Raw genomic sequence first — 11951 nt, 5'->3', positions numbered from 1 at the left:
TTATCCTACTGTCAGTGGACATGAAGAATAACTGATCACCTTCATAACCATCCTTAACATACCTGAAGACTGGGAGAAGTAGGACAGTCTGCTTTTAAACAGAGGAGGATAACTAGTTTTAAAAAAACCCCCAAAACTACTTGATAATAGAGTTAGAAAACCTCTCAAACAACCACTTTTTAAGAATTGTAAGAATAAATGAAAGCGTCCCTTTGGCTTCACAAACACAGAAATGTTAATCTTAGCATTTCAAGGAACAGGAGACTGATTGGATACTATCCCCTATCCTTTTTGTGCTGCTAAATGATGCAGTGCACCCAGTATTTCCAAAAGCATTCCATAAGTGGTAATGTAAGGACACCAAGAAAATAGCACTAAAACATTCTCTCTTCTCAAAGAATATTCATTGCAATAAAAACATATTTGCCTTTTGTTAAAGATAGAATTTGTTTTAACTGAAAATCAACTGCAATGTTGTTTAATGTATGAAATTTTAAAGGTTTCACATTGAAATTGTAGCAATAATTTCACACTGCACTGCCACTTCACAATTCGATAATTTTCATAACTCTACAAAGAAGGTCCTGATTTTCCAGACTTTATATTATAACCAAGAATAAATACTGCCCTAGAAATTAAGTGTTTACATCTGAGACCTGTTCTAATATTATAACCTGTAAAAATCTTAATGGCACAGAAGTTCAAGTTTCTATAACTTTGTAACCCTCTGGATGACAAAGCATCTTGGTTTTGAAGAAGAATTCTCTATCTGAGGACAGGTACAACACTCTACCACAATGATTAAATTTGTAAAAAGACAGATGGCTACTTGACATGTCCTTAAATATTTAAATTTAAACTAATGTTGCTTTTAGAATTATTGTTTTACAAAAAGAAAAGGCGTACTTGTGGCACCTTAGAGACTAACAAATTTATTAGAGTATAAGCTTTTGTAAGCTACAGCTCACTTCATCGGATCTGATGCTCAAATAAATTTGTTAGTCTCTAAGGTGCCACAAGTACTCCTTTTCTCTTTGCGAATACAGACTAACACGGTTGCTACTCTGAAACCTGTTTTACAAAAGTCACTCTTTGAAATACCAGATTTTTATAAACAGCTAGTAACAGTACTTACATATTTTTCTAAATGCTAGGTATGCCAAGTCTCTAGATCAGTGGTGGGAACAGTGAACCACAGGCACCGGGAGCTGCAGGCAGCAGTGCAAATGTAAACAAATGGTCTGGCAGCCTGCCAGTGGATTAACCTGACAGGCCAGCTTGTGGCCTGCCTGTTACCCACCACTGCTCTGCATCTTAACACAATTTTCCTGTTCTATAACACAAGTTAAAAATATTAAAGACCAGATACTAAGGGGATATACAGAAAACACCCACATCATTAATAAACTTTGCTCTTCCTCCCATGGCTTCCTTATGTAGAAGTCTGTCAATTACTAGATACAAAATATCACCTAAATTCCTCCTTTTTTGACCTTGCCTCAGCTCAAATCCATATTCATACCTCAGTGCTCAATAATACTCAGCACCTTATAAGTTCAGGCCCTCTGGTATTGCCCTCTTTTATGGATTTACTTAAGTCCCATGCTAGCCAGACTACTCCCTATAATTATAGGATGCAGGCTTTTTCTGCCCGACTGATTTCTTATCCACCTCAAAATTCAATTCAAAATCCCTCCTGGTTTTCTAATTTACAGATTTACACATTTCTGTCTATATAACGATTCAGCATTTCTATACCCCTTAACCAATTCATCACCTACACCCCCATAGAGATAGCATCTTTATTTACTGATGGGAAAGTTCAGATAGAGATGGCTGGGGCAGGAGTTTCTGCCTTCCAGTATCATGCTGAGATCACTGGACAAGACTGATCCGGTAATGTTAATATCCACCTATTTCCCCACCACCTCATTCCACAACTCCAACCCTAAGAGAGAGGTTTTTGGGAAATCTTGGTGGGAGGGAGAGGGCAAGGAAGGGAAAAAAGTATATTCCATTCACTACTGTTACCTCATCCTATCTAGAGCTCTAGATCCTACAGCCACACATTGTGCTGGTGGCTTCCTGGCTCCATGTGTCCTTCCTACCATTACATCTACAACATGTATTCAAGAAGGTGTGAGTGACAAAGGAAAACCAGTCTGGTGCTGCTATTTCACCTGATATGCAGTTTTATTTATAGAGCAACAGGAAAAAGTGTGTTAATAAACAAAAAAACCAACTACATACCTTATTTTGTTTTTTAGGTCTGACATGGCATCTGTATCTTTAAATTCTCTTGCAATTTGCACTGTTCCATAACCCCCACCTGCAAAGGCAAGGCCAACTGTATTTGAGGAATGATTTCTGACAAATGGAAATACAATACACATAGGTTGCTAGATAACATAAGAGAAGCCTTGTACAAAATTCTCATATTTGTTCCCTCATTTTTTGTTCACAGTTGACTTAACCAATAAGCTTTTATAGTGGGTTTTTCAACCAATAGTTGCCAAGTGGTTGAGGCAAATAACTTCCTCCCTATTTTAATGGGGTGGGGGGAGACTGAGGGTAAATAACTTGTCCAGGGTAGCACTGAAGTCTATGGCAGAGCTGACTGGAGGTCCTAGAATAACTACAATGAAAATGGTCTTATTTACAAGTCCTTATCTATACTAGTTTGCCTTTGTAGTTTATTTTGAAAATTGAATGTACCTGATGCTGACAATTATGAAGATGGAGGGCCTTAACTGTTGCATTGGAATACAGAACTGGCACACACATGCTATAATAAGACAGACCAAGTTTTTTCACAGCACAATATGTCTTAAGTAGTGACATTATTATTTTTAAGTTGAGGTTGGCAGCAAGAATTGGTTCAGATCATCATACACAGTGGGTGGAATCTTTGAGAAAAGTTTTATCACATGAGACAGTTGTCTAGATATGTTCACTTAAAGTCCTACCAAGTTTGACAGCATCCCCTTAATCCCACAATTCTACTTTAGTACTAATCTTTCCTATGGCAGCAAAATTATACAAACACATTTTATAAGTACACTACACAGCTACAGGCCAGATAGAATTAGCTCTTGCCAGTTCTTAAGATCAAATTTGCAAAACAAGGGTTCTATTTGTGTGCATATAACTTTGCATCCATAATGATTTGCAGTGCCAATGCACACACAAAATTCAGCATGTGTATAATGGTATAAGAGGAGACAGAGTCAATTCTGTTTGAGAACACAGTGATAGTACAGAAAAGTTTCCCTTCAGGGTTGTGAGCACTTTAAATATATGCAAATTGGGGGGGGGGCAGTTGAAGCCCCTTTTGAAAATTTGGCCTTTAATGGTGCAGCAGGTGAAGTAGTGGGCTGCTACATGTACTATGACCCTTTGCTTTGGAGGCACTTGCACTAGAAGCTGGTCCTTCTCATGATAGTTGTGCTGTTTTTGATGAACTGATTCGACAACAACTACAATTATGAGCATGAGAAAACAACCCCATCCATGCCAGCATTTAATACAGGAAACAGCTCTAGTAACCCCATTGCAGAAGTGCTGTGTGGTTTGTTTGGTTTTTTTGGGTGGTTGTTTGAAAACAGCACGAAGGAATCCGTCCGTCCTACCTTTTTTTCACTCTCTTTCCTGCTCCAGTGTCTGGGATTAAAACAAAACACATGGGCATTTTAAAGATGTCTGAGCTGGGGCATAAAGGAGGTAGTGGCAGAAGCAAGAGGGAGCAGGTTGGGCGCGTGGCATTGGAACAGTTTTTATACTGGGGGTGCTGAAAATCATTGAACCAAACGGTAAATCCTGTATATGAGGAAATCACTTTAAGTTCCATCACCCATGGGTTGTGGTGAGTGAAGAGGAGGCAAGAATGGGAAGCAGAAGGAGGAGACTGATGGCACAAGTAGGTGAGTGGAGGAGGGCGGAAGGAGGGTGCAGGGGTGGGTGAGGGGAGGAGAAAATGGAATGAGGGGAGGAGGAAAGGGGCAAAGGAGGGCGCAGGGGGTGAGTGAAGGAAGGTGCAGAGGATGAAAGGGGGAGGAGGATGCAGAGGTGAAGGAGGGCGCACAGGGTGAGTGGAGGAGGAAGGATGGCACAAGGAGGGGAGGAGGAGAAAGGAGGGCACAGTGGGTGAGGGGAAAAGGGGTGGAGGAGGGCACGGGGTGAAGGAAGGTGTAGAGGGTGAAAGGGAGAGGAGGAAGCAGAGATGAAGGCAGGCACTGCAGGGGGGGAGGGGAGAAGGCAGCAGGAATGAAGGAGGGCAGGGGGAGAAGGGAGCAGGAGGAAGGAGAGGGGTGGGGAGAGAAGGCAGCAGGGGTGAAGGAGGTTGCAGGGGGTGAGGGGAGGAGGAAGGAGGGCGGAGGGCGCAGGAGAGAAGGTGGTGAGGGGAGGAGGAAGGTGCAGAGGGTGAAAGGGGGAGGTAAAGGTGGGCAAGGGGGGTGAGTGGAGGAGGAAGAGGGCGGCAGGGGTGGGTGGAGAAGGGGGAAGAGGCAGCAGGGGTGAACGGGGTTGCAGGGGGTGAGGGGAGGAGGAAGGAGGGCGCAGGGGAAAGGTGGTGAGGGGAGGAGGAAGGTGCAGAGGGTGAAAGGGGGAGGTAAAGGCGGGCAAGGGGGGGTGAGTGGACGAGGAAGGAGGGCGCAGGAAGAGAAGGGGGAAGAGGCAGTAGGGCTCAGTGGATGAGGAAGGAGGGCGGCAGGGGCGGGTGGAGAAGGGGGAAGAGGCAGCAGGGGTGAACGGGGTTGCAGGGGGTGAGGGGAGGAGGAAGGAGGGCGCAGGGGAAAGGTGGTGAGGGGAGGAGGAAGGTGCAGAGGGTGAAAGGGGGAGGTAAAGGCGGGCAAGGGGGGGTGAGTGGACGAGGAAGGAGGGCGCAGGAAGAGAAGGGGGAAGAGGCAGTAGGGCTCAGTGGATGAGGAAGGAGGGCGGCAGGGGCGGGTGGAGAAGGGGGAAGAGGCAGCAGGGGTGAACGGGGTTGCAGGGGGTGAGGGGAGGAGGAAGGAGGGCGCAGGGGAAAGGTGGTGAGGGGAGGAGGAAGGTGCAGGGGGTGAAAGGGGGAGGTAAAGGCGGGCAAGGGGGGGTGAGTGGACGAGGAAGGAGGACGCAGGAAGAGAAGGGGGAAGAGGCAGTAGGGCTCAGTGGATGAGGAAGGAGGGCGGCAGGGGCGGGTGGAGAAGGCCACAGCAAGAGGGCGGAGGAAGCGGGGAGCGGGCGGCCCGGCGCAGCCAATCGGGGCCGGTTCATCCCTGTCTCGGTGTGAGTCAGGCGCGGCGCTGGGGTGATGTTGCTGCGCCGGGCAGGGACTGGGAGAGCCGCCCGCGCCACAAGCGGGACGCGGCAAGGGCGGGCGCCCCCTGCTGCCTGGGCAGCTGCTGCCGCCGCCTGCTGCCGCCGCTGGCCCCGTAGCCCGGGGCGCTCGGCCTGCCCGCTCCCGGCGCGCTGAGGGATCCGACCCCTCGGCGCGCGGGGCCCGGGGCGGCGGCAGGGGGCGCGCGGGGCGGCGGCAGGGGGCGCGCGGGGCGGACACCAACGGGAGGAAGGGGGCGGGGCCCGGGGGCGGGGCTGCCGGTTCCCCTCCCGCGCTGAGTGGTTCCCTCTCTCCGCAGACGCGCCGCCGAGGGAGCAGGGCTCGGGGCTGCCCGGCTGGGTGCGGCTGGCTCCTGCCGGGGGTCCCCGCTTTTCATGCTCCGCCAGCCAGCCCGCATCCTGGCTGGGGTCCCGCCCTGGTCCGACTTGCTCCGGCACAGCGAGGGCGAGCAGGAGAGGCGGCACCGCGCCATGGCCCGCTACAGCCTCAGCAACCTCCTGGACTGGCTCTACGGCGGGGTGGACCCCAGCTTCGCGGGCAACGGGGGGCCCGAGTGCGCCGCCTTCCTCACCCCGCAGCAGCGCCTGCTGGAGAGCCTGGTCTTCCTCACCGTGGGCGTCCTGGAGATCCTGGTGTCCCTGCGGAAGATCAGGCGGCAGCTGCCCTCCAGGGAGGAGGGAAACCATCCGGCCCAGCAACCCCAGGCCAAGCAGGAGAGCCTGGGCAAGAACCTGCTGTTGGTGGCCCTCTGTCTCACCTTCGGCCTGGAGGTGGGGTTCAAGTTCGCCACCAGGACGGTCATCTATCTGCTGAACCCCTGCCACGTGGTCACGATGTTGCAGGTAAGAGTTATGTGTCACCTCTGTCCGCGCTGGGAAGTTGGAATCGACCCCCCCTGCTCTCAGCTCACTCACCTCATGCGTGGAGAGACGCTAGCAAGAGGTGCCTTGCCAAAAGCCACCTGTTAGGATGTGAATGGGGTGTGGGGTGTCATGTGGGAGGCTGATAGGATGCTGCTGCAGCCAAATCCCATGTTTAAAAATCTCTCACTATGTCATTAGAAACATCTTGAATATATTAGGTATTAATTGAAAGCTTTTGAAATAATCTGAAGAACTTTTTGCCCTTGTATTGTCTTTGGCCCTGATGGAGCAAAGATTTAACCTGCCTGCTTAACAGTATACGCTCAGGACAGTTGTGTCGACTTCAATGGGGTTCTTTATTCCCATACTTAACTTTACATATTGCAAGTTATTGTAGGAGCAGAGCCCTTGTTTGCATCTTGTATTTGTTCGTGCTGTGAAAATGAAAAGAAAGTAGTCAATTTCATTTCCTGGCTCTGATACACCAGTCCAGGGCTCTAGTGTTAGGGTTGCAAACACAGCAGGGGAGTGTGTGTGTGTACTATTTTCACTGGATTTCTTTTCAATATTATGCAGATATTTCCCTTGGTTTTAGGCTTTAGATATGTATGTACATCAATTTTTTTCACCACCCAGTACAAGATAAAATGATACAAATATCAGGAATTCAAGATCTCTAATGTTTAATAAGCTGTTATATCCGGGGAGGGCAAACTACAGCCCACAGGCTGGATCTGGCCTGTTGGGGATTTCAATCTGGCCAGTGGGATTGCCAGCCCTGTGGTGCAGCGGGGTTTAGGCAGACTCCCTGCCTGACCTGGCCCCACGCTGTTCCCAGAAGCCGTCATCATTGTATCCCTGCATCCCCGGGGTGGGGGTGGGGATGGGGGGGCGCAGAGGGCTCTGTGCGCTGCCCTCACCTGCAGACAACTGCCCTCTGCAGCTCCCATTGGCCAGGAACGGCCAACTGCAGCCAATGGGAGCTTTGGGGGTGTACTCGTAGGTGAGGGTAGCGTGCAGCGGAGCCACCTGCCCTGCCCCACCCTACCCCTAGGAGCCACTGCCGGACATGCTGGCCACTTCTGAGAGTGGTGCGGGGCCAGGGCAGACAGGGACCCTGCCTTAGCTCCGCTGTGTGTTGCTGTCATTCCGGAGCTGCTCGAGGTAAGTGCTGCTTGGACGGAGCCTGCACCCCGAATCCCTCCTGTACCCCACACCCCTGCCTTGTGCCCCCTCCTGCACCCCAGCCCTTTGCCCTGAGCCCCCTTCCTGCACACCACACCCCCTCCTACACACCAAGCCACAGCCCTACATTCATGGCCCTGTATACAATTGCCCCACCCAGATGTGCAGGTTAACAAATCCAGGCTCTGACAGATCAAGCAAATTCCAGATAACACCAAGGGGACTCAAGCATCTGTTCTTATTACAGTAATTGCTAGGGCAGAGAGTCAGTCTTTTAAGGAGTGGGACTGAACTGTTTCCAGCGTTGTCGACTAATACCAGTACTTTGAACTGCACCCAAAAACTAATTGATAGCCGGTGAAGATCCCATAACACTGATATAGTGTGTGAGCTGTGTGTCACACCATTTAATAACTTTTGCACTAGCTTCCCATAAAATGGTAATGATTCTTGGTGGAAGAGAGTAACATAGTGGCATAATCCATCAGTCAACAGTGTTAATGTAATGAAAAGTGGAAATTCTGCAAGGGACTTCATAAATATTTAAGCAATGAAATAATATAGCCATACTCCTCTGTGCATTGAGTATGTTGCAAAGTAAAATCTTTTACTGGAGGAAAGCTTTCTCCTAGAAGCTGTGGAGAGACTATCTAATATCATTAAAAGAAAAGGAGTACTTGTGGCACCTTAGAGACTAACCAATTTATTTGAGCATAAGCTTTTATGAGCTACAGCTCACTTCATCGGATGCATACTGTGGAAACTGCAGAAGACATTATATATACTGTGGAAACTGCAGATACAAACGTTGGGGGGTGGGGGGGGAGGAGGGTAGGAAAAAACAAGGGGAAATAGGCTACCTTGCATAATGACTTAGCTACTCCCAGTCTCTATTTAAGCCTAAATTAATAGTATCCAATTTGCAAATGAATTCCAATTCAGCAGTTTTTCGCTGGAGTCTGGATTTGAAGTTTTTTTGTTTTAAGATAGCGACCTTCAGGTCTGTAATTGCGTGACCAGAGAGATTGAAGTGGCGGATGTGCAGGTGAACGAGCCTCTCATAGTGTGGCATTTGTGCTGGAAATGGCCCACCTTGATTTTCATACACATTGTAAGGAGAGTGGTCACTTTGAATGGGCTATTACCAGCAGGAGAGTGAGTTTGTGTGTGTGGTTTTTGGAAAAAGGGGGGGGGGGTGAGAAAACCTGGATTTGTGCTGGAAATGGCCCACCTTGATGATCATAGACATTGTAAGAAGAGTGATCACTTTAGATAAGCTATTACCAGCAGGAGAGTGGGGTGGGGGGGAGGTATTGTTTCATGGTCTCTGTGTATATAATGTCTTCTGCAGTTTCCACAGTATGCATCCGATGAAGTGAGCTGTAGCTCACGAAAGCTTATGCTCAAATAAATTGGTTAGTCTCTAAGGTGCCACAAGTACTCCTTTTCTTTTTGCGAATACAGACTAACATGGCTGTTACTCTGAAACCTATCTAATATCATTATGTCTTGAAGTATCTATTTTGTGCCCTTGAAGGGAATGGCATTTTGCAATAATACGGTATTTCTATATGTATTTAGAAAAGCTTGGCACCTAACAGCTCCTTAATTTATGTGTAACGTTTAGCCAATGCCTTTTTTATTAATGGTCTTTTTTTTCCCATAATGAAAACAAAACATCCAACAGCTTTTTTACTCAGTCAGGTGCAAGATCTTTTTAAAGCAATTTTTTCCAAACCTTGGTTTCTGACCAATTATCAGGCCTTTTGTAAGTGATGAATAAGATTATGCTGGGTCACCCACAGTTGGAGTTTAAATGGGACTCCTTTAATTTCAGCCTTTCACATTTGAAGGGCACAGGATTCCCATCTCAATATATGAAAACTCACAGAAGGAAAAAATCAGGTATAATTAATATTTATCTGGTGCCCAAAGTGCTTGAGGTACTTCACAGAATGTAGGAATGATTTAGGTCTCTGCCCTTTAATTTGTGTGTGCTTTTGAAGTAGACTGTATTTAGAGGTGCCTTTATTTAGATGAAAGCCTTTCTTGGTCCATGTTTTTGTAATAATCTTTTATGCTTTTAGAGAGATCTAATAGATTCTTATAGAGAATAGTAAGTATTACTGCATCCCTGAGATATTTTTAGTCCAGACCTCCCAGATGGCTGACAGAATGACAACAATGAGCTCGGAACAAAAATTGGCTGGTGTATTTTATTTTCAACTGGTCATTTTCCTCTTTGTTTCCCAGCTTGCTTAACCTTTCCTTCCCATATATTCCTTTCTAGTCTCTCTTGGTCTCTTCTTTCTTGTTCTTGTTCCCAAGTTTCTGGCTCTGTAATTGGTACAATCACTTTTCCAGGTGATGATCAGGAAATGAAGATTTTTCTATTGTCTAATTCTACAGTGAAAGTAAAAGGAAGTCTTCCTGGTTCCTCATAACTCCTGTTTACTGGAGTCTTCTCCTCACTTGCTAGTTCAAGTCTTTTGGGGGTTACCTCGACCACAGCTTCAACCCCTTCAAGATGGCTGTCTTGCACTACAACACATCTTGCATTATACCCACTGCTAATGAACTGGTTAATGCAGAGATTATTTCTACGTAATCTCAATTTGTTCCCAGTACCGTCCCTAAAAACATATGAAGTGAGCTGTAGCTCACAAAAGCTTATGCTCAAATAAATTTGTTAGTTGCTAAGGTGCCACAAGTACTCCTTTTCTTTTTGCGAATACAGACTAACACGGCTGCTACTCTGAGTACCTTCCCTGCTATTTGCCCTCCTGCCCCCGACTCCACCCTGGGGTTAAGAAGGAACTCTTTTGTTGCCCTCCTACAGGTAAACCAGACTGCTTTTTTGAGTTACAGTGAACTGAAATTCGAGGCTAGCCGAGAGGTTATTATGTTCCTGGGAGGCTACAGTAGCTGAAGTCCCATAAGAGCTTACCTTCGACTTCAGTCCTGTTGATCTCTTAACTGTCACAGTGCTGAAGCTGACCCGCAGAACTCCTCTGCAGACGCCCATCTTTGAGATTGACACTCTATGGAGTACTAACCCTTTCTTGATTTTTCCTAAGGTTTCTGATGATCTTCTGCAGAGCTTCATAAAACTAGAGTTAAATTAATCTTGATAGCAATCATGGGCAAGAGGTCAATATTTTTTGGATGATTAGAGGATTACATACTTTCAAAGGTCACTGAAGGATCTGAGAGAAACGAGGTGGGTGTGGTAATATCTTTTAGCTTCTGTTGGTGAGAGAGAGACTAACAGAAGTTGGTCCAATGAAAGATATTGCCTCACCCACTTTGTGTCTCTAATATCCTGGACTGACATGGCTACAATAACATTACATACAACAACTGAAGGACCCGGGCCTTTCTTGTTGTAATAACTCTAGATTCATTCTCTTGCCTTCTCCATTCCAAACATCGTTAAAAGAAAAGGAGGACTTGTGGCACCTTAGAGACTAACCAATTTATTAGAGCATGAGCTTTCGTGAGTCCAAAGATGGACTACAAGCCGTCAAGAACACTATCCCCGATAATGTCACGGCTAACCTGGTGGCTGAACTTTGTGACTTTGTCCTTACCCATAACTACTTCACATTTGGGGACAATGTATACCTTCAGATCAGCGGCACTGCTATGGGTACCCGCATGGCCCCACAGTATGCCAACATTTTTATGGCTGATTTAGAACAACGCTTCCTCAGCTCTCGTCCCCTAAAGCCCCTACTCTACTTGCGCTATATTGATGACATCTTCATCATCTGGACCCATGGAAAAGAAGCCCTTGAGGAATTCCACCATGATTTCAACAATTTCCATCCCACCACCAACCTCAGCCTGGTCCAGTCCACACAAGAGATCCACTTCCTGGACACTACAGTGCTAATAAACAATGGTCACATAAACACCACCCTATACCGGAAACCTACTGACCGCTATTCCTACCTGCATGCCTCCAGCTTTCACCCTGACCACACCACACGATCCATCGTCTACAGCCAAGCTCTGCGATACAACCGCATTTGCTCCAACCCCTCAGACAGAGACAAACACCTACAAGATCTCTGTCAAGCTTTCTTACAACTACAATACCCACCTGCAGAAGTAAAGAAACAGATTGATAGAGCCAGAAGAGTTCCCAGAAGTTACCTACTACAGGACAGGCCTAACAAAGAAAATAACAGAACGCCACTAGCCGTCACCTTCAGCCCCCAACTAAAACCCCTCCAACGCATTATTAAGGATCTACAGCCTATCCTAAAGGATGACCCAACACTCTCACAAATCTTGGGAGACAGGCCAGTCCTTGCCTACAGACAGCCCCGCAACCTGAAGCAAATACTCACCAACAACCACATACCACACAACAGAACCACTAACCCAGGAACTTATCCTTGCAACAAAGCCCGTTGCCAACTGTGCCCACATATCTATTCAGGGGACACCATCACAGGGCCTAATAACATCAGCCACACTATCAGAGGCTCGTTCACCTGCACATCCACCAATGTGATATATGCCATCATGTGCCAGCAATGCCCCTCTGCCATGTACATTGGTCAAACTGGACAGTCTCTACG

At 47.1% G+C, this 11951-nt stretch overlaps 1 protein-coding gene across 1 annotated transcript in view; it reads left to right on the top strand.

The window, feature by feature from the left end:
• The first annotated feature begins 5603 nt into the window (after positions 1 to 5603).
• The window catches only part of TMEM164 (transmembrane protein 164), an 86597-nt gene continuing 80249 nt past the window's right edge, over positions 5604 to 11951 (top strand). Inside the window, exon 1 of the mRNA XM_084639564.1 lies at positions 5604 to 6156. Within this exon, the coding sequence (XP_084495690.1) occupies positions 5689 to 6156 (468 nt within the window). The 5' untranslated portion in view covers positions 5604 to 5688. The remainder of the gene's footprint in view (positions 6157 to 11951) is intronic.

This window comes from Lepidochelys olivacea (assembly GCF_965140295.1).
Source record: "Lepidochelys olivacea isolate rLepOli2 genome assembly, chromosome: 9".
Taxonomy (NCBI): Eukaryota; Metazoa; Chordata; order Testudines; family Cheloniidae; genus Lepidochelys; species Lepidochelys olivacea.
The sequence above is the reverse complement of the archived record's forward strand: the minus strand, read 5'-3'. Positions and strand labels throughout refer to the sequence as shown.